Source organism: Apteryx mantelli, chromosome 3 (assembly GCF_036417845.1).
Source record: "Apteryx mantelli isolate bAptMan1 chromosome 3, bAptMan1.hap1, whole genome shotgun sequence".
In the NCBI taxonomy this organism is placed as follows: domain Eukaryota; kingdom Metazoa; phylum Chordata; class Aves; order Apterygiformes; family Apterygidae; genus Apteryx; species Apteryx mantelli.
In genome coordinates this window covers 44,759,602-44,784,224 of record NC_089980.1, presented here as the reverse complement: position 1 = coordinate 44,784,224, position 24,623 = coordinate 44,759,602, and the positions used below count along the sequence as shown (strand labels likewise).

The following is a 24,623-nucleotide window of genomic DNA, read 5'->3' as shown; positions in this document are numbered from 1 at the left end:
CGCCGCGCAGAGGGGGCGCAGGACGAGAGATGCATTGAAACTTTCCGCGCAAAGTTTGGCGTGAGCGCGTGAGACCGTGCGAGCGCGGCGCGGGTGCCCGCTGCCTGCCTGCCTGCCTGCCCCCGGCGCGGGGAGCGCGGCCGCGCACCGGCGCCGCTGTGGAGCTCGGATTGCGCGGCGGCGGCGGCCGGACGGCGGCGGGGGCCGGGCGGCCGCGGAGCCTGCCCTCGGCCCGGCGGAGCGCCCACCCTGAGCAGCAGCGGGGGCCGGCGGAGAGCCGGGCTCATGGAGGGGTGAAACCGGCGACCCCGAAGAGGAGCCCCCTTTCCCCGGACCCCCTTCGCAGCGCCCGGCCGGCGGCACCCCAGGAGGCGGCGGCGGGCACGGAGGCGGCGCGGGCGAGAGCGCGGCGGGGCGGCGGCGGCGGGGCGGCGGCGGCGAGGCGGAGCGCGGCGGGCCCCGCTCCGCGGCGTGCGCCGGCAACCATGAACTTTCTGCTCACTTGGATCCACTGGGGGCTGGCGGCACTGCTCTATCTGCACAGCGCGGAGGTAAGCGGGGAGGCCCGGGGCTGGCGGGCGGGGGGCGCGCGGCGGCTTTTGTGCCGGCCGGCCGGCCGGGGAGGCGGGGGGCAAGGGAAAAAGACTTTCTTTTTCTTTTTTTTTCCCCTCCTTTTTTTTTCGCGACCCCCCCGCCGCCCACCTGCTCGGTGCGGTGCCCCTGTGCTGCCCATTGTGCTGGCACAGGGGAGCCCGGGTGGGTGCTTGCAGCGCGCACATACGTGTCTGTATATATATATATATATTTATATATACACGCACACACTTATATATACGTGTGTGTGTGTGTGCGCGGTGCTGGAGGGGGGAAGAGTGCTCCCTGGCGCTTCGCAGGCCCCCCGAGGAGCCGGGAGTGCCGCGTGGGGTGTCCGCGCACGTGTACGCGCACTGCACGTCCCTGGCGTGGGGCTCCCGGCGTGGCGCGGCGCGGCGCGGCGAGGAGCGGAGCGGAGGGGCCAGCGGCGTGGGATCCCGGCCGGGGCCGGGGCCGGAGCTGGAGCCCTGCGGGCGGCGCGGGGCAGGGAGGCAGCGCGCTGGCTTCTTGCATCAGCCTCTCCTCCCGTCCTCGGGTCTCCTGACATTGCAAAAGGGTGTTTCGGCGGTATTTGCCTTGGGTCCCAGCTCGGGTTCGTGCTGCCGAGTGGAGTTCAAAATACCTAGCTGGAAAAACAAATAGAGATCAAAGAGGACAAAATGGATTCTGAATTTCTTCCAGATTGATTTTTTTTTTCAAAATGCATATCTCCTGCACTGAGATTACAAAACCCCACATTTTTCTCTTCCTCCTCGGTCACTTTTACTTTTGCCTCATTGTCATTCCTGAAGGATTAGAAACCAACTCTTCCTCCTTTTCTTTTCCTTTATTTATTTTTTTTAAAGAAAAAAGCTGTCTGTGCAAACCTGTCCCATAAATCTTTCTGTTTTTAAAATAATCAAAAGGGCCGTGTTGCCAAGAGATATGAAGGGGTTTAGTCAGTGTCCACGTGAAAGTGGCAGTGTTTGCTAGGCAGACATGGATTATGTTTTAAAGGCTATAACAGGTTAGTTTTCTCCTGCCATTTCTCCACAGCACTTGGAGAGAATGTTGGCTAGATCATCTCTCAGAATCATGAAAATAAATGCCGTTTGCAAACTAATCAGTTATTCACATTGTTTATTCAGCACCGATGCTGGAAGGTAACTCCCCAATTAGGAGCCATTTCAGCAGTAACCGAAGTCATGCAGGCATTGCATGCTTTGTTTCTAGCCTGTTATATCTCTACTTTCTTTAGTGACAGGCATACGTTAGACTGTGCTCCGTAGGAGCCACGGCTCAGCTCTCATTATGAGTGTGTCACAGAGCAGGTCCGTGCAGCCTGTGTGCCAGATCTGGTTTATGGGACAGTTGTTTCCGCTCTCTAAGAGTTTTTCACTGTCACCTAAACCAGGGTTTCTTTGCCTCCCAGCTCCTGAGTAAACTCTTGAGTACAATAGAATCAGTTCCCTGCCTATCGGTTAGACACTCTGTATTGGTGTCTAGTGATAATACCCTTCAACCCTCCCCTTGCTCCTTCTCCCCTCCCCTTCCTGAGATGAAACTGTCGATCAGGTAGAGTCCAGGTCTGTCTGTCCTCAGGAGTTGTGTAAAAGCCTCATGCTGCCTTTTCCCCTAGGCAGGAGGATTGTGCTGATGAAAAAAAGAAAGAAGATAATGGTGGGAAAAAGTAGGCAAAAATTCAGGCGGACAGGGGGATGTTGTGGGCATAAATATATGAGAGATTGCTAGACGTTCAGATAGTTGGGACATGTGGGCCATATAAGTGCTCAGACAGCTAGATGGTGAGGTCCGTCCTTCAGTTCTGTCCTTATTTGTCCGTTGGTCGCCTGGGCACCACGGTGATGGGAACGTTAGAAATACCAGCAGATCTCACGTAGGCAGCTTGACGATGGCTGTGGGCATGGCAGAAAGCATGACTCTTCACGTCGGGAGTAGGGCTTTGTGCTTTGATGATAATATTTATCTATACTGTTAATCAGACTGTCATGCTGAATAAAACCTATCTAGCTAGCCAGGCGCGTTGGAGAGAATTAAATAAAAGCCCTGGCAGAGGCTGAGTTGGGAAAGCAGGGTCCAGTGCATGTCAGGCTGCTTTCCTAAAGGTAAGGGAGGAGAGGCACTGGAATCACAGTGCTCCTCTGGTGAAGGCAGCAGGGGGATGTCTCGCTATTGAGGGAGTTGTTACGGTTGCTCCTGCAGTGAGGCCAGGACAGTGGGAAGTTGTGTCATGATCTGGGCTGGGAAGCACTGGTGCCACAGGTGTCTGCCTCCACTTGTGGCAATAGCCTTGCTGTGTAGGACAGGGAGAAAAGGTGGCTTCACAGTGCCACCGTCCCAGCTGTTTGCCATTGCCTGAGCTGCAGTGTACGGTCCTCATGCCCCGTGGGGTCAGGGAGATTGGGGTTGTTGTTCCCTTCCAGGCCCCTGTTTTCTAGAGAATGGGGAATGGCCGGTTGCTCCTGATCTTCCTTTGTTTGAGGGTCTCGGCTGCAGGTTGGTGGCAGGTTACCCATGACAAGGGTCTGGGAACTCTTCCTTCCTGCTCTGAAAGGCAGTGGGACCTGGCTACACCAGCTGTATCGCTATAGGGAAGAGGCAATGATCAGACACTGAGGGAGGGAGAGCGAACCTGTGACTAGACTGCTAATGATCACACCCCCACCAGGCTCGCTGCTTTTGGTATGTCTCTGCGCCAGGCCATGCTGGGAACCACCAGAACCTGCCTCCCAAGCCCTTCAGCAGACGGGACGCAGTGGGTCACCTTCCCGGAGCCGCTGCTCGCCCTTGCTCTGAGGACACGCTGAGAGGAGAGCTCCTTGGGGAGCAGAGCAGAGGGAAGCCCATGCTGACACCTCGGAGGGGCTCGCTAATTCCTCAGTAAACCCAAATATGTTCTCCTCTCCTTTCTGCTCTGTGTCAGAGGTGCCTCTGCTGTGCTGGCAGCTTGCAGGATTACCAACCACTGTCTGAATGTGCAATGGAGAAGGAGTGCAGTGAGTTTCCCCCCCATCCCTTAAGTAGAAACCGCTGAGAAGAATTTCTAGCGCCTAAGACGAAAAGTGCCTTAACTCCTGTCCCAGAGTCCCTCTCAAAGTGGATGGATTGTTTGTTCCAGTCCTAAACAGTTACAAAGCTCTTTTAATGAGGCTGCACAGATTAGGGGGAGGGGAAGGGAGAGAAAGAGTACTGGTGGTGTTGGTGAGGGGGGTGATGGTTGTAGAGGAATGACTTGATTAACCTTTTCTCTCCCTCCAGAGAATAACTTGCTTCATGCTGGAACTGGAGGAGAAGGCAAGGTGCAGACACACAGACGGGGTGAGGAGGGTCGATTTGTTAGGGAGAGTTTTGTCCCACTTCAAAACGTGCATTTGCTTTGACCTCCAAAGGGCACAAAAAGAAACTTCCCCTTGGTTAGCCCCATTCCCAGCGTCATTTACCCCTCTCATGAGCTCAGGGGTTGCTTCCACACCTCTGGGAAATGTTGAAAATCTATTGGAAAGAAATCATGTTACAGAGCTGTTGAGTAATTCCAAAAACCAGCAGAGGAGAGCATGACCTTCAGGCTTCCGCTGAAGGGCATGCTGGGCCTGCTTGTCCCTTGGAAGGCTTTTGGTTTTCAATTGCTCTGCATGATCTGTAGCAGCTTGGTCTGAAGTGAGGCAAAATCCCCCACCCCATCTACTGTTCTGGTGGACAGGCTTTGAGGGCACCAGCCGCAGGTGAAAGGCACCGCCAAAAGGGCAGAGAAGTTTCTCAGCATAGTAGGCGAACACCATGTTACTGGTAGTTCTGAGAAACCTTTCAGGTTTCTAGTGAGAGCTCCCCTTGAGTGCTCAGAAACAGCATGCAGAGCTCAGCCATGGGGGGTCCAGCACCCTTGTTCACCCCACTCCAGGTAAGCTTTGTACCTATCTCAGTTTCCTTCCTCTCAGGGTGGAATTGCAACCTGGGTGTAGGTGAGCTCTGGGAGAGGATTCAAGGTCTTGTTCCAGGTACATCGAGGCAGGGAGAGGTGCTGGCCAGGTGGCAGGTGAGCAGTGAAAGTATGTGGCTTACATCTGCTTTCTGACACCTGTGCACCATGTGTGTGTGTGCAGGGAAGTAGGGGAATTGGCAGCAGAAGGCTGGGCAGCCTCACATGGAGAATGCGCAGTGGCCCTGGAGATGTCTCCGAGCTAATTTTGCTCAGTCCATCATGGTCATTCTGTGCGTGAAGCACAAATCCCTCTGCGGAAGGTCTTGGGGGCATTGTGACTTGGATAGGCTTATTCAGCTAGTGATTCTCTTCCTGTGCTATGACACAAATTGGGGCTTTTCTGCCCTGATGCGGTTTTCTTTTGACCCACAGATCTTGGGGTACTGAGTGGCTTTGGAAGGCCACCGCAATCTCCGCTGCCTCCATTTTGTTTGTGCTGTTGCAGTGACCTTCACACTTCAGGAACAAAACTGTTCCTCAGAACCTGCTTTTTAAACTGTTATCACAGCCCTAGCACTGCGGTTGGACACAGGGCCCCTCCTTCCCAGGGAAGAAAGAGATCCATGCATGGGGTGGCTCAAGCCTGGGCTGGTTTGTTATGCCCAGGTACGGAAGGACTCAGCCAAACAGAAGCAAGGAGCTAGGTCAGGAGAGCCTTAGACAAAGGGAAGTGTGCACGGACACAAAGGAATGGGAGAGGGCTTCTGGGGCTTAGCCAGCTCTCTTTCTGCCGCCTTTTATAAGCCGGCACTTTTAAAAGGTGCTCACAAAGTGGTACTTGCCCTATGCGCAGGGCCGCATAGAAGACCATAGGTAGCAGATTCCTATTGTGAGCTTGAGGTGAACTTTGCCTGCTTAATTCAGTCATGTTTCTGTCTGGAATTATAACTGTGAGATCGGGGGGCTTTTTCTAAGCCTAAATACAGTGCATCGCTGATAAAACAGTATTTTGTTGCATGTGTCGCTACTATTTTTAGGCCTTTGCTGAAATGCAGCCATGTCTGGGGTGTGTGGCATCACACAGGTGGCAATATACATTGCACAAGTGAAGAGAGTGGGGCATTTTCTGGTTTTGGTTCAGAACTGAACAGCAGGGGGAAACCTGACTTGGCTGGAAAGTTAAGTCAGAGCTAAAAGCCTCACACAGAGCAGGAAGAGTGGAGTTTTTGTTACACCTGGAGTTGGAAAGACTTCCTTAGCAAAGCAGTCTGACATTTCTCCATCCTGATCTTGGGGTGGGTTACCTATTTCCACTACTGCCTGCTTCAGCTGCCTGGAAGTGCCCCTGGTCCCCCTAGGACAGCGGGGATGAACGCAGAGCTCACTTTGGTGAGCTTGGGGCCTTTTTTTTGTGCTCAGGCAGTAGGTGGGAGCCCTGGGAGGGGAGCCTTGCCTCGGCTGCGCCATGGGGCGGCTGGGGACCGGGCTCCTCACATGAGGGCGTGCAGCACCCTCTGTGCCAAGGGGAGAGGAGGGAAACCAGGGCCGTTTCGTGGAATTACTCGCAAAAGCAGTGCTGTAACAGTTAACCACTCTGACACGGGGCCAGATATCGACACCTCTGTGGCCACCACCACTCAGCGACAGACATATGTGACATTGAAAGAGGAGTGATGCCCTTTCGAGCCTGACAGCCTGTCTCCCCCCTCAGCCCTCCCCGCTCCTCTTGTCAGCTGGGTTCACCTTTATGGTGGGGAAAAGGAGGCTCGGGGGAGAAAAACAGGCCAGTGGTTGCTTTAAAAGCAGCACGAGAGCCCGCGGCCCTCCCGGGTCAGCTGCGCGAGGCAGGCCCCTTTTGGAAATACCTTCCGCTAACTCGCCTTGGAGCGTGAATGTGGACAAATCTCCTGGCATATTTGTCATGTCAGCATGAGAAGGTCACCAATGTTATTTTTCTCCTCCACTCCCCCCCCCCGGCCCCCCAGCCCCGATTTGCTCTCCCATTTTTGACCTTAATCGTTGAAAATGCCTTTTGAGGGGACGAGTTTCCCCCTCCTCGGGATCGAGTGGCCGGGGCTGGGCCTGCCCCCCTGCTGGGGCCTGGGGGGGCACCACGCCGCCCCCCTGCCCCACTTCTCCGCCCTGGCCGCCGCATGATTTTTATTTCGGCTTCTGCGCCGAGGGAAGGGGAAAACAAAAGGTCCCTGTGTGCCCGCCTGGGCCGCGGGAGGGGGGACAGCTTCGCCTCGGAGGGCGCCTCTGGGGGAGGCCCCCGGGCCGCCCCCAGCCCCCTAACCGCCCCCGGGGCCGGGTGGCGGCTCCGCGCTCTGACTAATTTTCGGTTATCTTTGCAGTTGTCGAAGGCTGCTCCTGCCCTGGGGGATGGGGAGCGGAAACCCAATGAAGGTAAGCGCTGGGCGTCTTCCCTTTCAGCGCCTGCCGGGCCGGGGGGAGCAGGGGGCGGCCGGGGGGCGCGGGGGGAGGCGGCCCCGGCCGCCGCCGAGCGCCAACACCGCCCCCTCCCGGGCGGCGGCGGCGGCGGCGGCGGCGCGGCGGGGCGGGGGGGCGCCGCCATTAACCCCTTCGCGGCGGCAGCGGCGTCGCCCCCCGCCCCGCGCCCCCCCGCCCCGCGCCGCTGTGGGGCCGCCGCCGTGGGGCCGCCGCCGTGGGGCCGGAGCGCGCTGCGGGGCCGGCCCAGCCCGCCGCGCCTTTCCCACAACTCTGGGAAACTGCGTGCGTGCGCCCGTGCACACACACACAGACACACACACGCGTTCATGTATATAAATAAATAAATAAATAAATGCGCACACAAAGAGCTGCGTAGCTGCGAACAGTTTCCTAGGGATTCGCCACAGTGCCGTAGGAACGAATTTGTCATCGCTGCTGCCTGCCCCGGCGCCCGGCTCGGTGGCGAGGGCTGATCCCTGAACAAAGGCCGAAGCAGCGCCCCGACCCCGCTGGGACCACGAGGCAGCAGGTCTCCGGGGGAGAAAAAAGGAGAAAAAAAAAAAAAAAAGGAGAAGCAGCCCCAGCAGCCTGGGCTGATTTTCCAGTTGTCCCTCCCCGCAGTCCCCAGTCCCCCCCAGGCAGGCCAGGACGCTCTTGCTAAGCACAGAGCCAGGCTTGAAAAACAGGCGCTTTTACCCTGGCTTGAGCTAGCAGCGCCAGCGGGTTCAGGGGACAGCAGCATGCTCCGATAGGCCCTGCGCAGGTTGTCGCTGGCGGTCGAGCAGAGGTGGGGATATCGCCTGGTGAGGAAACGTGGCGGCACCTCTGCAGCCGTTGTGATTTTGTGCAGCTCCGGCTGCCCAAGGGCCAGGCTGCGGCAGAGCCCCATGCCCCCTCGGTCTTTGCAAGTACCTCTGTGTGTAGGCCAGAAGAGCAGTTAGCACTGGGGCAGTCAGGGGCGCCTCCTGCCAGCTCCCTGCCCGGTGCTGCCCTGCATGTTGTGGCAGGTTGGCTTTTCCTCCGCGGTGCTCAGTTCGGAAGGGGGTAAAAGTGCTGTGGACTGGGGAGCCTTCAGGCTGAGGTGATCATCAGCTGCTTTAAGACCATCCTGAGCTGTTGATGTTTTTCCCATACCTTCTCAGTGGAGCAGCCCACTCACCGCCTTGCCGGGTCTTGCAGGGGCCTGGCAGGTTGTGACCTCCCAAGTTATTCCAGCTGGAGGTCAGCAGAGGGCTCCAGCAGTGTGGGCCCAGATTGGCTTTTTTTTTGTCACACTCTATTTCAATTTCTGTAACTTTATTGGTATGACAGACTGCCTGTGTGTAGCCAGAGGTTTGTGGCAGGCTGCACTGTTGATAGGTGTCCATTTTGCTTGGGCATCCATTTGTGATTTGCTGGCGGGCTGCCGTGTGTTGTGCTTGACCCTTGCTCCTGCTGAAGTCAACAGAGGAAGGTTCAGTGACTCCAGAGGGATCAAGATGGAGCCTGCTGTGAGGCTTACTTTGGTAACCAGTCCCTCTGCTGTTGGCGTAAAAGAGGTAGTATACTCATCTGTGCCATTTTTTGTGGCCAGCCACCTTCCTGGGGACAGGAAGAGTTGAACAGAATGTAATTCCCTGTCACAAGAAGGCTGCTGGGTCAGGGGGAGATGTGAGTGGTGGGACTTCAGTGCTCTTGCCTTGGTGCTATTCCTGGTTCTGCAATGCAAATACATATGTGAGCTAGAAATCAGGACTGGTGGCATTACTTGGCTGTACTTCTGTCCTGCTGTATGACCTTGGAGGGCCTCTCTCTGTGCCTCAGTTTCTGCTGTGTCAAGACGGGACAGTGACATGCCTCTTTTCCACAAGGACAATTCTGCAGCTCCTTCTACTAAAGCTCTTACGGATTTGGGGGTGGGCTAAGAGGTGATTCTGTGTCTTTGGCCATTTTGTGCTTGCTCTGAGATGTCAAACTCTGACAGATTTTCATTTGGGATGGACTTACTCTGGTTGGAGACTGCAATTTTAGCTTCAGCCCCTACCCTTTTGCGCTCAAAGAGCCTTCCACATGTTTTGTGGCATGGGAAGTTGTAGAGGAGTCAGACAAACACTCTTTGTTTGTTTCACGAGAAAAGATTTTCTGGTATAAATAAAGGAAACCACCAGCACTTGTGGCTGCACTCTTATTTTTAAAAGAACAGTGTGTCTGTATTGCTGCTAAGCCATTGACGGGGAGGGAGGCAAAATGATCACAGACTTGCTCCTTTTCTAGTCTAGCTTGTTTCCACTCGACTGCTCCAAATTTGGACTTGATCCTGTCTGTTGTGGGTATGCCTGCCCTGAAGAGTTAATGTGGGCCCTTACTAGGTTTTAACCTTACTTCCCCCTCCATTCACAAAGAAGAACTTCTGACTCAAATCTGGAGGTGTTTTACAGGTTAGGGGTGTGGGTTAAATGTGGTATTAAGTTTTAATATGGGCTGAGGCCATGCAGGAAGGGAGCAGGCCGAGTGGTGTTAGTCCTTCAGTGACCTTCCTGTATTTCCCCGTGAAAGACAGACATGTTCTTCTGTCACCGACACAACCAATGGAAAGGAAGCATAGGCTGAATCAGCCCGACAAAGTGTGGGATATGACTCCAGATATCTAGGTGTAAATGTTGATACAGTAGCAAGGGCAGGGCTCTGTTGTGGGAATGACTCTACCTCAGTCACATGCTCAGGTTTGGGTACCAATTGTGCAGATTAACTATGGAGCATTGAATAGTGTGTGTGTTGAATGCTCTATGTCCAGTGAAATCCAGCCAAGGGGACTTTCATGGCAGGACATTCTGATTGGCAGCTGGATGAAGATTCCCCTTTTCCTTTACAGAGGCTGATTCAGACTTTGGAAAATCATCATACATTAAGTAAAGGCAAAAACTCCCGGATTCTTTATGGGAAGCATTTGGTCCTGTCAGCTCTCCCAGATCTCAAGTATAGTCATCAGGGCACAGCCGTGAAAGTAAAGACTCTGCAAAAGAAATTGAATGTGCTGTTTTGTGGTCAGTCTGTAGTCCAGATTCACTGGTATAATCCAGCTGCTCATGCAGTGCAAACCGTTGGAAAGCATAGTAGAACTGAATCAGTTTCACTTCAGTTTTCTGCTCAGTTTCTGCCTCCTTATGCCCCAGACTAATTCAGGGAGCAGCCTTTGATTTGCACAGGTAACAGTTGCTTTCCCTCCCTCTTCTCTTCCTTCTGTCCCCTCACCATGGGTCTGTGAGCATTTTTATCCAGAACTGTGCCTTTATTGCCAGAGTACCCAGATCCTTTCTGTTGGCACAGTGTGAATAATCAACAGTGCTGATCTGTGGCTGTCATTGTGACTGCAGAATTTCCCACATATTAAATTGTTCAACTTGTTGGAACATAGGCAGTGACTAAGGTCACTCTGAAGGGGAACAGGAAGAAGAAGGTAGCACAGACAAGACAGGAGGAGAGACAGGAGACATACTGCAGTTAGGGGAGGAGGGAAGAGGAAGGGACAAGGAACAGGGACATGCTGTCTTTTAGACTAGGAATACCAACAAGAAGTCCATGCCTGCTAGGCTGCATTTCCCTTTCATAAGCCACTTTCTCTTTTAATAGCTGCTCACGCTTTCTGACACTTCAAACTCACTGGATGGGAGCTCCTCCCCTCTTGTACGTGCTCTCTCAGTACTGTGGCACTGTCAGCTCTGCTTGACCTAGAATTAACTTTCAACAATTAACTGCGGGCTGTGAGCTCCAAGCCCTGCAGCTTTTGCATTTTTGTGGCAAAGTAACCTTTATGCCAGTTTGTCACAAGTTCAGGGCACTCTAGAAACGCTTACTGGAGCCCATTTTTTTCCATGATGCAAGCAGTTTGTGCTTATCACACAGAGTTATCAACCTTGGTGCTGTAGGACTCTGCATACTGTACAGGTGGATCATTACAATGCCTAACAGCATGGGGCAGGCACTATCTCTTTGTACGTACACTTATCATCTGCTCCATTTGAGGCATCTTCCTTGCCTGCATGCTGGTAGAGCTAGGAGGCCTGGCGGGCTCCAGGTACTCGCTGTTTGCAGAACTGTACTAGCAGCTGGATTTTGTGCGTGTATACTTATCTATCCTATCTCTCATCTCTTTAAATCTCTCCAACCCTTGACCAAGCAGCAAGATGAAGCTTTGGCAAGAGACTGGGAGACATTGAGAAATGCTTGTGAAATCATTGCAGATCTCAAGCACTTAGTGTTTGCTCCATTCGGAGGGAAGGCAGGGAATAAAGGCAGATCCACCCTGTTCCCCCTCCCACACTGCCTCATTGTGGTTCAGTAGTCAACTTTATGTGGTCTAGTTAATCCTGGGGGTGCTGTGGGCTTGCTTTGAATCTTTCAGTGGATGGCTTGATTCCTTGGTCTGGGAAAGTGGTCAGTGCAGAGACACAGAGGCTGTGACTTGTAACAGGTGCTGTCGTGGTTCTGAAGGTGGCGTATTGAGGTGGATAATCTGCGTGAGTAGGAGATGTAGCTGAGGGGAAGGGTGAAAATGTGGATTCGTCATTCAGAACCATCTGGTTGTTCTCAGGAGTGCCTCTGTGCCAAGGTCTGTAGAAAGGATGCTTCTGCCTCTAGTTTATACCCCTGCCTTCTAAAACCCATTGGGTCAGCAACTGGCTGTTTGGAAAGGGGGTGAAAGACAAACCAGTGAAGGGCCTTAATCTAGAGCCCAAGTTGTGTGCAGCAGCCTCAGGTGCTTTTTGGCTGAGCTAATATGCTTAATGGCAGCATGTCTGAGAGCATGGGGGATAGCAGGGGACGGGGTTTGGGCAGGAGGTACCTATGGGATGCATCATGGTGTCAGGGAGGGTCAGTCCAAGTAGTGAGGCTCTCCTGCCTACATTGTCTCTGCCATGAAGTAGCAGTAGGAGGAGCTTGTCCCCTCTTCCCTGCCTGATTTGTGTGTGTGTGTGTGTGCGGAAGGCAGAGACAAAGGACTTAGGCCTGCAAGACTCTTAGTGAGGAGCATAGGGTAGATGTGTTGCAACCGTCTTGTTCTTTTTGTGGGGTGAAGCACTGGGTATTCTTGAGCTGAGTTGGCATTAACTTCTTCCCTCCATTCCTCCTTGTAGTTATCAAATTCCTGGAAGTCTACGAGCGCAGCTTCTGCAGGACAATTGAGACCCTGGTGGACATTTTCCAGGAGTACCCCGATGAGGTGGAGTACATATTCAAGCCATCCTGTGTGCCTCTGATGAGATGTGCAGGTTGCTGCGGCGATGAGGGCCTAGAATGTGTCCCTGTGGATGTGTACAACGTCACGATGGAGGTGAGGGCCCACCTTGCAAGCTGGCACACCAGGGTGGAGGGTGCAAGTCAGCCAGCATGACCCCTCCCATGTCCCAGCTCCAGCTCATCCAGAGAAAGAGCATCCTATCCCAGGAGATGGAGACCTTGGAGAGTGTCAAATCAGGAGGGTTCACCTCTCACTTTTCTCTTCATCCTTGTGCCCAGCATTATGCCACACAGGATTGAAAAATGAACTTCTCTTCCCTGTTCAAGGCTAAGAGGAGAATCCGTTTGTCAGTGGCGCTGACCCTGCTAGTGGCAGAATACAGAAGCTAGGAGCATGCAGAGGAGCATTTCTGAATGCAAAGAAGCATTTCTGATGTTGTTATCTCTGAGGCCCCCAAGAAGACCCTTTGCAGGCCCTTGCTCCACCTTAGCTCAGTGCTTGGTCCACACAGCTGTTGCTCTGAAGGCAGCTGACTAGTGCAAAAGGGAAAAGCCTGTCAGTGCTCTCTCTCCCGGAGGGCATGTGAGGTCAGCCTTTACCAGCAGAGCAGGGGATTTGGGTCATTAGCTGCATTGGCACAGCAGGGGTGGAAAGGGGCTCTAAGAAACATACTGTTGCAGTGTCAAGTGTAAAAGCCTTTCTGCCTCTGGGCATCCTCCTTTGTTTGGAGGCTGCTGAATTCATTTCTTGGAAGAGACAGAGACTGGCCGTGAAGGCAAAGGCTGGGTACATTAGGAAGATGCAAACTCTCCTTAGAGAGTTTTGTCTCTGCCCTTTTCTGCCAGCCTGGATCCCAGCTCATATCCACAATGTTGCTGATGCTCATTACCCCTAACCTGTAGCCCCCTCCTCCTACTATTCTGTCCCTCAGCCTTTTGAATAGCCACTGTAAATATTGTCATCACTTTGTGATATGGACAAGAGACATGCAGGACTATGTGATTACCAGCAAGCTGTTTTTACCTGTGACCTGAGCCGTGTTTAATCTCTCTGGCCCAGAACCTGTCTGTTTGCTTCCATGGCTCCCCATACTGCTTTTCCACTTGCGGACTCCAGTCCGGGCCAGGCCCTACTAGTATGGTGTAGCTAAGGATGGTTTTCTTCCTACCATTCTTTGCTGAATTACAGTTGTTGACTGGTATGCCCATATGCCTGTAAAGGGTCAGAGGCATTTGAGCAGATCTCTGGTGCAAATGCTAGAGCTAGTGGTCCAGCCAGGTTCTGGGTTGAAAGGCTGTGACAATACGTGTACTGTCATGCATAGCTTCTGATGTGACTCCCTTGGAGGCAACAAGGGGTTGGGGGCTAGGCAAGTGTTTGGCTCTGCAGCGTGTTTTAAGCATAGAACACTAGGCTTATCTGGTATGTCAAGTCACTGAGAAAGTGAGGTGTCAGCCAGGATGGAGTGGTGGTTTAGGGAAAACACGCGGGATATGGAGCTTTTGCTTTGGGCTTTTGCTTTAGACTGAAGCATGCCTCTTATCTGAGAGCAGGTTGGAGGCTCTGTTATTGTATCTCTGGTATTGACCAGGGATGGCTCAGTGAGAACCTTGCTGTGGTGTTACGCCTGCTCCCGTGTCTGTCTCCAAGGCAGTCCACCAGTTCTGGCACTTTGCATGTATGAGCAAACAGAGCTTTGGCACGAGCCTGGTGCTGCTGCTTGTTTGTGATCAAAGGCCTTCCCTGACTGGGAGAATGGGGCCACAAAGCCAGCTCAAACTCTGCCATGCTCTTTCCAGGAGCACCTGGGGTGCAAATGTTCTGCTGCGCAGTGGGCTGTTTTGCAGCTGTGAATGTAAATAGTGAATAGGTAGTGACCCTTTTTGTTTCTTTTCTTCCAGATCATGAGAATTAAACCCCATCAGAGTCAGCACATAGCGCACATGAGCTTCTTACAGCACAGTAAATGTGACTGCAGGTGAGAATGGAGCAGCACTGGTTGCACTTGCAATAAACTTACCCTGAGTCTTCCCTTTTTCCTGCTACTGGGTTGGGACTGTTGTCCAGAGGCTTCTGCACTCTCCTGAGCTGGTTTACAGTGGGATGGCTGAGCCTGGGAAAAGAAGTCCTTTGCTGGTGAGGACCCTCCATCTCTAGATATTGTGGGTGGACAATGCTAGCCTACAACTTGGGGACTGTTGGCACTGCCTGCCAGCAAGGTGCAACAGGAGAACAGACACTTTGAGAAGGATCACTTAACCTGTACCATGGGCATCCTGCAATGACAGCTGTGCATGGACTTGTGGGAACTGGGGATAATGCTGAAAGCGTATTTGGTAAGCTCCCTTCTAATAAGGCTTTTGTTCTCTCTTCCCCCACAGACCAAAGAAAGATGTCAAAAATAAACAAGAAAAGTAAGTGACAAACCTTTTCTCCTTTCTCTTTTGGTGGTTGGTTGGTGTTTCCTCTCCCCACTGCCCCTTGCTCATTTCTTTGATTGATTGGAGATACTCACTTTGAGAAGGTGTTTTTGGAGATGGCATGTGGTAGTGCACGGGGCGACACTCTGAATCCGTTCCAGGTGGGCACAGAAACCCAGATCTGATGGTCCTTCCTTCATACCTCAGACCTGGAGCTTGCATGACCCACGACCATGGCAGTCATTCCTAATGCTTTATCCCGAGTCAGGGAAGTCCTGTCGTGTGTGTCCTACCAGAATGGATTCAAGGTGCAGCCCCCACTCTCCCTTCCCTCTTCCTGGGGTGTTTCTGGTTACTGCAAATCCCTGCCTTTCTTTATTATTATTTTTTTTTCTTGCTGTTTGAGTGAGAACTTGCTGGCTTCTGTCACAGCAGCTTGGGTAGGAATTCTGCTGGCTACAGGGAAAGGTTGCAGTGGAGGCCTGGTGGAGGCAGGCCTGATGCCATGCACTATGTAACACTGTTGTTGGTTGGGTGGGGGGGCTGGGAGGGCAGAAAGGGAAGTGGATGTCCTCGCGGGGTCTTGGTGGAGGCTTTCGTGAGTGTTTTTTCAAGCTGATGGATTTGCTGTGGTGACCTGAAGGAGGTTAAGCACAACCTTCCCTTTCCTTCCTCCTCAAAATAAAAACGTTGTGGAAAGTAGATAAATAAGCTCTTGTCCTGCAGTAGTTGCAGGAATGATCACAAAACGTGGAACAACATCGAAAAAAGAGTGACCTCTCTGGGCGAGGGGGTCAACTGGACTGCGCATGGCTGGGATAGCGGCTTTGCCATTTAGAGGTGCGGAGTTGGAGAGGAAAGGGGTGAATACTGGGAGATGAGGCTGAAGCAGACAGAGAGAGCAAGCGGGAGAGTGAGAGAGACCTTCTTTCACCCCTCTCCTGGTGGTTGTGTATTTCTAGCAGCCTTCCAGCCTCTCCTCCTCCCCCTGGAAATATGCTCGTGGTTGCACTGGGCAGCGTGCAGCCAACACTCCTCTCTGTGCAGGGCTGTGCTGGGACCGGTCGGTCTGCGTGGCTCTGTGGTTTGAAGGTGTGTGAGAGTTGGGTCTGTGTGAACTCTGGTGAGGATGGGGTGTGGGTGAAGCAGCCAGCCCAGATCGTGTTGCATTTCCCTCTCCTTCTAACAGTACCTTGCCTGCTCTTTGCTGGTTCTGCACTCCCCGGGATGGAGGGGAAGGGATGGGAGTGACTGGTGTGCTTTGATTTGTGCTGGATTGAAAGTCCTGTTATATCGATGCCCCTCTCCTCCCTTCAGGTTGGTTTCCCTCCCCTCACTGCTTCCCTGTAACTCCTGACAGCTAGGGCTAGAGGCTGGGAGGGAGGTGATGCTCAGACACTTGTTCCAGTGAAAAGACTTGGACAGGGCCTAAGCAACACCTCTAAGGTGCTTTCCTTTCTGTCCCCCTATATTCCCTCTACAGCCCTCTCCATAGGTGGGCTGCGCCAGAGAAGGAGGGAGGCAGAGCGGGGAAGGAGGGAGTCTTTGCTGAGCTGCCATGTGCTGGGGCTTGCTTGTCTGCCAAGCTCTCACCAGACTGTAGAGATCAGTGCATAGCATCCAGGCCTCCATGTCCCAGCCCTTGCGCAGGAATCAGGAGCAACTGATGAATTTTTAAGAAGCGAGTCAGTGCCTTGGCTCCGTCTGCTCGACTCATGTGGAAAGTGAGGGGAGGGAGGAGATGGGTGGGGGAGGAAAGGAGGGAAGATTTGAAAGCCACTTGCTGGTTATCATCTCCTGCGTGTCATAACTAGGTTGGGCCTCCCTCTTTCTCCTGTGGGGATCAGGAAGGAGGATGCTAGTAGTGGACAGCAAGGTCTCCTGGAGTCCTCTGAGCCATCGGCAGGAGGTGGGTGGGTGAGCAAAGCATTCAGGCTAGATAGCACCCCCCACAGCAGCACCGTGTAGACCAGGTCTCCCCCAGGGTCCCTTTGCTTCCATCCCAAGGCAGGAGTGATGCCAACCCTGCAGCAGATCTGCTTGGAGCTAGGCTGCCTCCTCCTCAGCCTGGTGCCGGGCACCACTGTGGGGCTGAGCGTCTTCTTCTCCCCCAAGACAGGAGGTGTGGGAGAACCCCTCTACTCAGGTTGCCTCTTGTCAGTCAAGTGGTGTGTATCTGAGCTTGTTGCCTGAAACAGCCGTCTGCACTCACTGCGGTTGTCTGATGCTTTCATGAGGCTTTCTGTTCCCTTCCTCCCTCATCCCTTTCCCACTGCCCCTCCCCGGAGGGAGCAGGCACCCCTCTGAGACAACAGCAGATCTGCCTTTGCTGTGGTGGCTGGCGATCGCCCTGTGTGGAGGTGGTTCCTGCGCACACTGTGTCCCCTGACACTGGCTTGGCTGCAGGCAGGCTGACTGCAGTGCTGGCAGGAGCACAGGAAGCCAGTGAATTTGTATGCGAGGTGGAGATCTGTGCTTTGGCCATGAGACCTGCCCTCCAGTCCTGCCTCATGTGCTTCCTCCCTCCCAGCAAGGCACATGGCTGTATTTTTTTTCTCTTCTTCCTTGCGTTTTCTTCCATTTTCTCTCTTTCTCTCCCTTTCTTTCCTTCTTTCTCTCTCTCTCTCTGTTTCTTTTTGTTTTGTTTTTCTTCCAGAAAATCAAAGCGAGGAAAGGGGAAGGGTCAAAAGAGAAAGCGCAAGAAAGGCCGGTACAAACCACCCAGATTGTACGTTTGTGTCCTCTGCTTGTAGACTCTCTTCCCTCCCTCTCCCCAAACCAATCCGCCTGCTTGCTGCTCACTCAAAATCTCACCCTCCTCTCCTCAGTCACTGGTGGGCTGCAGACCCTGCAGGGGCAGCGCTGGTAGTGGCACAGCTCTGGCACTAAGGGAAGCTCAGGGAAGGTGGCTTTAGCTTGCTTGGCTCTCTCTAATCATCAGTGGTGACCACTTTCCCAAGGCACAAGAGCACGGGTGGGTGGGCGAGTGCTCTGCACCTCTTTTCCACTCCTTCCAGTTGCAACTTTGTCATCCACTTTCCCCTACTTGTCTTGCGCCCTTTTTGCTATGATGACTGGTGACAGACAGGCTGGCATCTGCCGTGCGTGTGTGTGTGTCTGTGTGTGTGTGTACGTGTGTGTGCGTGTCTGGTGGAATCACAAGTGGAGAGGAGAGGTGGGATGGTGGGAACCTGGAGAGGAGTGTTGGGGAGATGGTGGGATGCTCTCTCTCTCTTTCTCTCTCTCTCTGCTGGATTTGGTGGCTTCTCTCTGTCTCTCGCTCTGTCTCTCGCTCTGTCTTTCTCGCTTTGTCTCTCTCGCGGTGGTTCACAGAATTCTGCATTGCAAATTCATGGCCCTTCCATAGGAGACTCCAAGGTGGGGATGAGGCTTACAGAAAGAAGGGCAGTGCAGACTGCAGGGGTAAGCACATGATGCTGGAGCCCAGCTGCTTTCCAGTGGAGGAGAGCCCCTGTGTATTTAACTCTTTTAGCCGCTGGTCTCTTTCTACTTGAATAGCTCACTTCAGAGAATGCCTTTCATTGATACATCAATAGCTAGTTAGGACCTCTCACCTTCCCATCCTTGCTTCCCCTTCCTCATCCCTTTGGCCTGTGCCGACTGGATCCAATGCAGCATTTGTGAATACTGTGCAGAGAGCCTGTTTTCTTTCTCTTTACGCTAATGCAAGGGGTTGCTGTCCTGAAGAGGTCCTGGGACTGCTGCGGTGCTGCTGGAAAACCCATCAGCTCGTGACACTCCAGTGGGCAGCATGGGGGCTGCGGGAGGGGGCAAGGGGATTGCTTTGATGTTTAGGGTGTTGCATGTGTATTTTCTTTCTGCTGAAGCGCTGTAGCTTAGACATCTTTCCTTTTGCCTTTTTGCAGTCACTGTGAGCCTTGCTCAGAAAGGAGAAAGCACTTGTTTGTACAAGATCCCCAGACCTGTAAATGTTCCTGCAAATTCACAGACTCACGTTGCAAGTCGAGGCAGCTTGAGTTAAACGAGCGCACTTGCAGGTTTGTGTCCTGAAGGATGAAAGAGAAACACACAAAGAGAAAGAGAAAGAGAGAGAGAGAAAGTGGGGGGAGCTTGCTTCCTGCTGACTTCTGGCACCAGTGCTCTATGATCACTTCTTTCCTCTGTCCTACCTGGGCCAGAGGGCAGAGGGGTTAACTGAGATGAGGACAGAGTTTCCCTGTGTCAAATGGTGGCTGTGCGTTTCTGACGTGCTCTCAGGACTTGAATGGGGATGGCTCCCAGAGACAGAGTGTTTATATCTAAGGTATTCTTTCCCCTAGAACAAGATGACAGAGTTCACATTGATGTGGTGGCCAGGGGAAGGGTCTGTAGCCCTCTGTACATTACCTATGTGCAGCTCTGAGGGTGCTGTTGGACAAGGCCAAATCCATCCTAACTGACTAGGATTTGAGCATCCCTGTCTTTCAAGCCCCTTTTTATACAGCTTGTGGGCACTCTGCTGTGTGCAGAGTGAGGGAAGCCAGGCCAGGAGCCTCCTGCAAGGCTGTCCCCACATTCTCCTTTGCTTCTTCGTTCCTAAAGCCAGAGAGAGGACCCTGTCCTCTTGCAGTGTGCTCAAAGTTCCCTGCATGCCTTGGCCAGAGTTGTGGTTTGAAGGGCTTTGCACAGGGCTGTGGTGTGGGATACAGTGGGATTAAGTCTGTCTCTAGATGAAGGTGGGCAGAGGTCTCTTTCAGATGTGAGGGGGGAGATGCAAAGACACAGTGTCTGTTCAGAGATCCACACTATGCATGTGTTGTTCGAGTGCTACCTGTCATACACCATCTATGGCATGGACATGTGCAGGAACTGAGATTCCTGGTTCTCACTTGGGTGCTTTGGTGGACTCAGTAGGGTCCCTTGACTCACACCTGCTGTGTGTGCATCTCCAGCATGTGATCATCCTATCTATCCGTAGAGAGAGACATAGAGATGGGGTCGCTAACAAGCCCTTGGCTGTGACTCTGAACTTGGGCCCCATTCACAGACATCTAGGAGCTTCTTCCCATCAAGGGAAGATTGCAGTGGCAGTGGTTGAATGAGAAAAGGGACAGAGATCCAGGGTCTACTTTGGCTACATCCTGAAAGAAGAGGCATCCATTTGCCTGCCTGGAATTGGCTGGGTGACTAAGACTGCTACAAGTAGCATGTGCTTCCATTAGGTGCGACAGTGCTTGCGCCAAAACCCAGAGGAGCCTCTGGCACTGCCAGAGCTTTGAAAACTGCTCTGCATACAGAGGAATTTTCTCAGGTGTTGTAACTTGAGTGGGAAAGTAAATTGATGGAGAGGCCAGAATAGAGCAGCTTCCAGGTTTACACTTCTTGCAGCAAACATAGTTCCTGAAGAGTGAGACCAGACCTAACCTTGACCTTTTTCCCCAGCTCCTGTACCCTATCCCCACAATAGCTGGAAATTATTTCTACAGAGTTTGAAGGATGAGAAATATTCCCAAGTGCAAAAAAAAAAGAGACAACACCCCAAAATAGTCATGGTGGCTCAAGTATTTTACTAGTTTCTCTTGCCAGTCTCTCCCTCTGGTGGGATGATGGGCACTATAGGAGGTTTCCAGAGCTGGTGTGTTGGCCAAGAGGATAGAAAGGAGTCATGGGAGCAGGTAACTTACCTGTTTCTGGATATAAAGTTGGTTAAGCTGAAGTTCCTCCGCTCCTTCTCCTTGTAGAGTTTGAATTGGGCCCTACACGGAAGGGCAAGTTCTCATTTCTCCTACTGCTTCTGCGAGCTGCTGCTGCTGTCCTCTGGTGCTAACCCCTGCTCTTGGCAGCCAGTGGGATGAGAGGCATTTTCTTTTCACATTCTTGCCTGCATGAGACTTTGTTGTCTGCACTGCTTCAAACCCAAACAGGGGTCTAGGTGAAGAGCTGAGGGAGTGTGTCTTTCTGCATGCATTGCTTAGCCTTGTTTTTCTGTGTGTGTATGTGTGTGTATGTGTGTGTGTGTGCATGTGTGTGTGTCTGTGGTGTGAGAGGGTGCAAAAAAGACACTCAGCACAGTTTGTATGTGGGGAAGGTTGTGATTCTGCTTCTAAATTTACCCCTGTACCAGTATCTCCCCAGTCTAGAGGGGTTTGGGGGAGTAGAATTCATCTAGCCATTCATGGGTTAAGATTCTCAGCTGTTTTGCCCCATCTGCACAGCACCTCACCCCACCAGTGACATCACGCCATGTCTTAACACCATGTGCTCTTAAACACATCAGCCACCTCCCTTCCTTCCCTTCCCTATTGTATTTGCCTCCCCTCTTGCTCCCCAATTGCAAACATTAACCTCTCCTCTCTTTTTTTCCCTTCCCTCTCCTCTCTGGCAGATGTGAAAAACCGAGACGGTGAGCAGCCGAAAAGAAGGGGGAGCAGCCCTGTTTCTGGAGCCTGATTTCTCACCTGGACAGAAAAAAACAAAACAAAACACTAATCCAAATGAACCCTAAAAATGAAGGATCGGTAGAGCACAGCACTTTCAGTACGGACGATGGACTCCGGAAAGAACATTCCCCAAGGCACCCGCCGCACAGAATTCACCTTTGGGTTTTGAACTGTTTTATTTTATTTTTCTTTTCATGCTGCTAAATAACAGAGCCAGGAAGACTATAGGGGTGTATTTGATGGGTTTTCCCATACATACATATATATGTGTGTATACATGCATATACATATATATATGTGTATATATATTTTAACCACATCTATATATACATATATGTATATCTTAACCACAACCACACACACACACACACACACATATATATTTTATATATATATATATATATATATATATATACACTGATTATTTTTTTTTAACATTGCTAATGTTATTGGTGTCTTCACTGGATAATACTCGACTGCTGTGGACACAAGCGGGCTACTTGGGGCATAAGAAACAAGCTAAGACTGGACTTAAGTAGAAGCGCTGGGTGTAAACTTCTTAATTCTAACTGACCTGTGCGGCCTCTGCTGTTTCTCTGTAGAGTGTGCTGTTCCACAAACCACCTTCTCCTTGCCTGGGACAGGGAGGAGAGGTGATGGAGAGGATGGGCAGGGAGTTCCAAAGAGAGGCATCCTAGGGTGCGATGGGTCAAAGGCCAAGGAAATGGCCGTCTGCGTGATCAAGGATTCCTCCTCCCCTCTCTTCCCCCAACCTTCACCCTTATCGTCTCATAACCTGCCTGCCTTGCTGGGACATGGGATGTCAGTGTACATTTTGCGTTGACTTTATTTGCTATAGAAACTTTGCCAGAGAGATGTGCTGGTGTTTCTTAAGGATGGTGGGCAGCTGATGCTCACTAACTTTCCATTCAAGGAAGTATCACAGGAGTCTAGATTTCCTGCCCTTGGTGGCTGCAAAAGGACACAAGGCCTACAGTGTGCTGAAGCAAGAATGGGGACCGGTGCATAGCCACACAATTGTTCAGCACTGTCTGCTTTCTTCATGCACAGAGCTGCCACTCAAGAGCATCCAAGATGCTTATGGAACATTTCTGGAAAGGGATATTAATCAAAAGTATATACACAGTCGGGGTGTGTGTGTATGTGAATGTGTGCATTTGTGTCTGTGTGTATGTATGTTTGTGTTTTTCTCTCTCTTTTATATATATATATATATATATTTATTTACACACACACACACACACATATATATATATATATATAAATATATGTACGTATGCCAAGATTGAACGGGAAAAAAGGAAGCAATTTTTGCTGCTTTCAGTTTTGCGTGCCCCGTGTGAATGACCCTTTAGAACGTCAGATTTTTTTCTTGACGTTCTGTAAATATCAGGCCCCTTTTCCATGTCTTGGGCTGGGGAATCAGTGTGAAGGCAGCTGGAATCCCTAAGTTGTGTCTGAAAATCTTGGCTGTGTGTGTATCTGCAATATACCCTGTGGTGTATGTGAAACCCACCTTATACACGTGCACACACACACACCCCTGAAAGCATGTTTGTACATCTATGTGGATATATATAATCTAGTTCTGTGATTAAAATTATTAATAATAATAATAATAATCAAAAAGGTACTCGGTCTGTGTCAGAATGCTGCCAAACATCATCTGCAACTGAATTTTCAACGCTTGATAATGTACAACACGGAAATCTTCCAAAAAGACAAGACAGTCTAAAAACAGACTCACAACAAGTGACTACTAACCACTAGGAACTCCCCATCTGACTGATGGCTTTCAGAAGGAGAAAAAACACACGGGTGGGTGCTTGCATCTGCAATGTATAATACTCATGCTGCATCATGTGCAAGGCAGAGGCTTCCGATGGGGGGGAGGGAAGAGAAAGTGTTTTATATACTTATTTAATATCCCTTTTTAAATTAGAAATTAAACAGATAATTTAATTAAAGAGTAGGGATTTTTCAGTATTCTTTGTTAATATTTAATTTCAACTATTTATAAGCCGTACCTCCTTTTTTTTTTTTTTTATTTGTACTGGTTGTGTATAAATTTTAACTTTCCTGTTGACCCATCCCATCTCTCCCCAATTGTTGGCAGAGTCAGTAGCATGTTATGGGCAGTTATTTAATTAATTTCTCTAACACCTACCCCTACACATTCCTATTGAGATGAGGGTTAGATATACATCTACATACTATATATATATTTGGCTATGTGTTTGTATATATATATATATGTTTATGTATATGTGTGATTCGGATTAAATAGATGCTACGATTTTTTTATATATGTAAAAAGAAGAGACAGGAAAAATAGAAAATTCTACATCTTGAATCTCTCTCCTTTTTAATTTTAATATTTGTTATCATTTTATTTATTGGTGCTACTGTTTATCTGTAATAATTGCGGGGAAAAAAGATATTAACACTACATATTGTGTCTAGTGAATTTTTTCAAGATATTCCTTAGTACATATTTATTTTTAAACAAAGAAATTACAGATATATCTTACAAAACAACAACAACGACGACAAACACTTTTTTTGTATTAAAGAATTTAATTCTGACCTTGATTTCCTTTGCCTTCTCCTTCTGCCTTGCATCCAAGTTTTCTTCCATTGTGTAACAGACCCTCCAGCATTGCCTCTGGAGGCTACAGGGCACAAGCAACCTGCCAGCTGGACTCCTGAATCTGGGCCCAGAGCCTCCAAAAGTATGTAGGTACCTAAAGCCCTTTCAAATCAGTGGGAGTTAGGCACCAAAATACTTTTGCGGGGCTCAGCCTAAGTTCCCAGCTCAGGGAGAAGAGGGTGGTCTGATGGGCATGAACGAGGGGGCAGGACTCCTGGGCTCCTTTCCAGCCCCTGACACAAAGGAATGTGGTGACAGTCCCAACCCTGCCTCTCTCTTGTCAGGAGCCAAGCCCCATCGTGCTGTGCGCTGTACAGACACAAGTAGATGTGATCTCAGAGGAGCTTACAATCCAAGATGAGAAGTGACACCCTGAGCCTCCCCTGCACTGGTAATGGACTTTATGTTTGCTATCAGAACAGTGTGTAACCTGCTGCTGGTGATGGCTCAGCAAGACCACACTGTCCTGGACGAAGAACTCCTAAGCTCTTAACATGCTTGTCCCACTGTGAGGGATCCTGATACCATTGCATCTTCTGTGATGTGCTTTGGGGTCTTTGGGAGGAAAGGCTCTTTGCAAGCGCTGTCCTTTCCTCAGCCCTCATCAGCCACGGAGGCAAGTGAATCACATGTTGCCAATCCTCTGGCTCCATTGGAGAGGAGCACACTGCAGGCTCTTGGATGTCTCGGAGGCAACTCACTTGGGTTAATACAAACCACTGCTTTCATTGCTGCCTCAGTCCTGCTTTTGCCAAGGTAAAGGATCTGGTTTTTACTGAAGGCCAATTTAGGCAGCTTAGCAGGTGTATCTGCAGTGCCTCTGCAGAGGACGGAGAGTGGAGGAAAGAAGGCAAGTACTTGAGGAGGCTGTTTCATCTTGTCTGGTAACATCTCGTAGAGTCCAGCAGCAAGGTGAGGAGGTGAGTGGGTTGTCCATGGATATTCAGGG

General features: G+C 51.1%; 1 protein-coding gene across 4 annotated transcripts; it reads left to right on the top strand.

Annotated features, from left to right (window-relative positions):
• Positions 1–438: 438 nt before the first annotated feature.
• On the top strand, positions 439–23,605 carry VEGFA (vascular endothelial growth factor A). Of its 4 annotated transcripts, XM_067294714.1 has the most exons (8): positions 439–551; positions 6,868–6,919; positions 12,079–12,275; positions 14,084–14,160; positions 14,564–14,596; positions 17,259–17,330; positions 18,490–18,621; positions 20,949–23,605. In XM_067294714.1, the coding sequence occupies exons 1-8, from the start codon at positions 486–488 to the stop codon at positions 20,968–20,970; spliced, it is 651 nt and encodes a 216-aa protein (XP_067150815.1). In that variant the 5' UTR covers positions 439–485; the 3' UTR covers positions 20,971–23,605. The 4 variants fall into 4 exon arrangements, with proteins under 4 accessions (XP_067150815.1, XP_067150817.1, XP_067150816.1 ...); XM_067294716.1 differs by lacking the exon at positions 18,490–18,621; XM_067294715.1 differs by lacking the exon at positions 17,259–17,330 and having other exon boundaries at positions 440–551.
• The last annotated feature ends 1,018 nt before the right edge of the window (positions 23,606–24,623 follow it).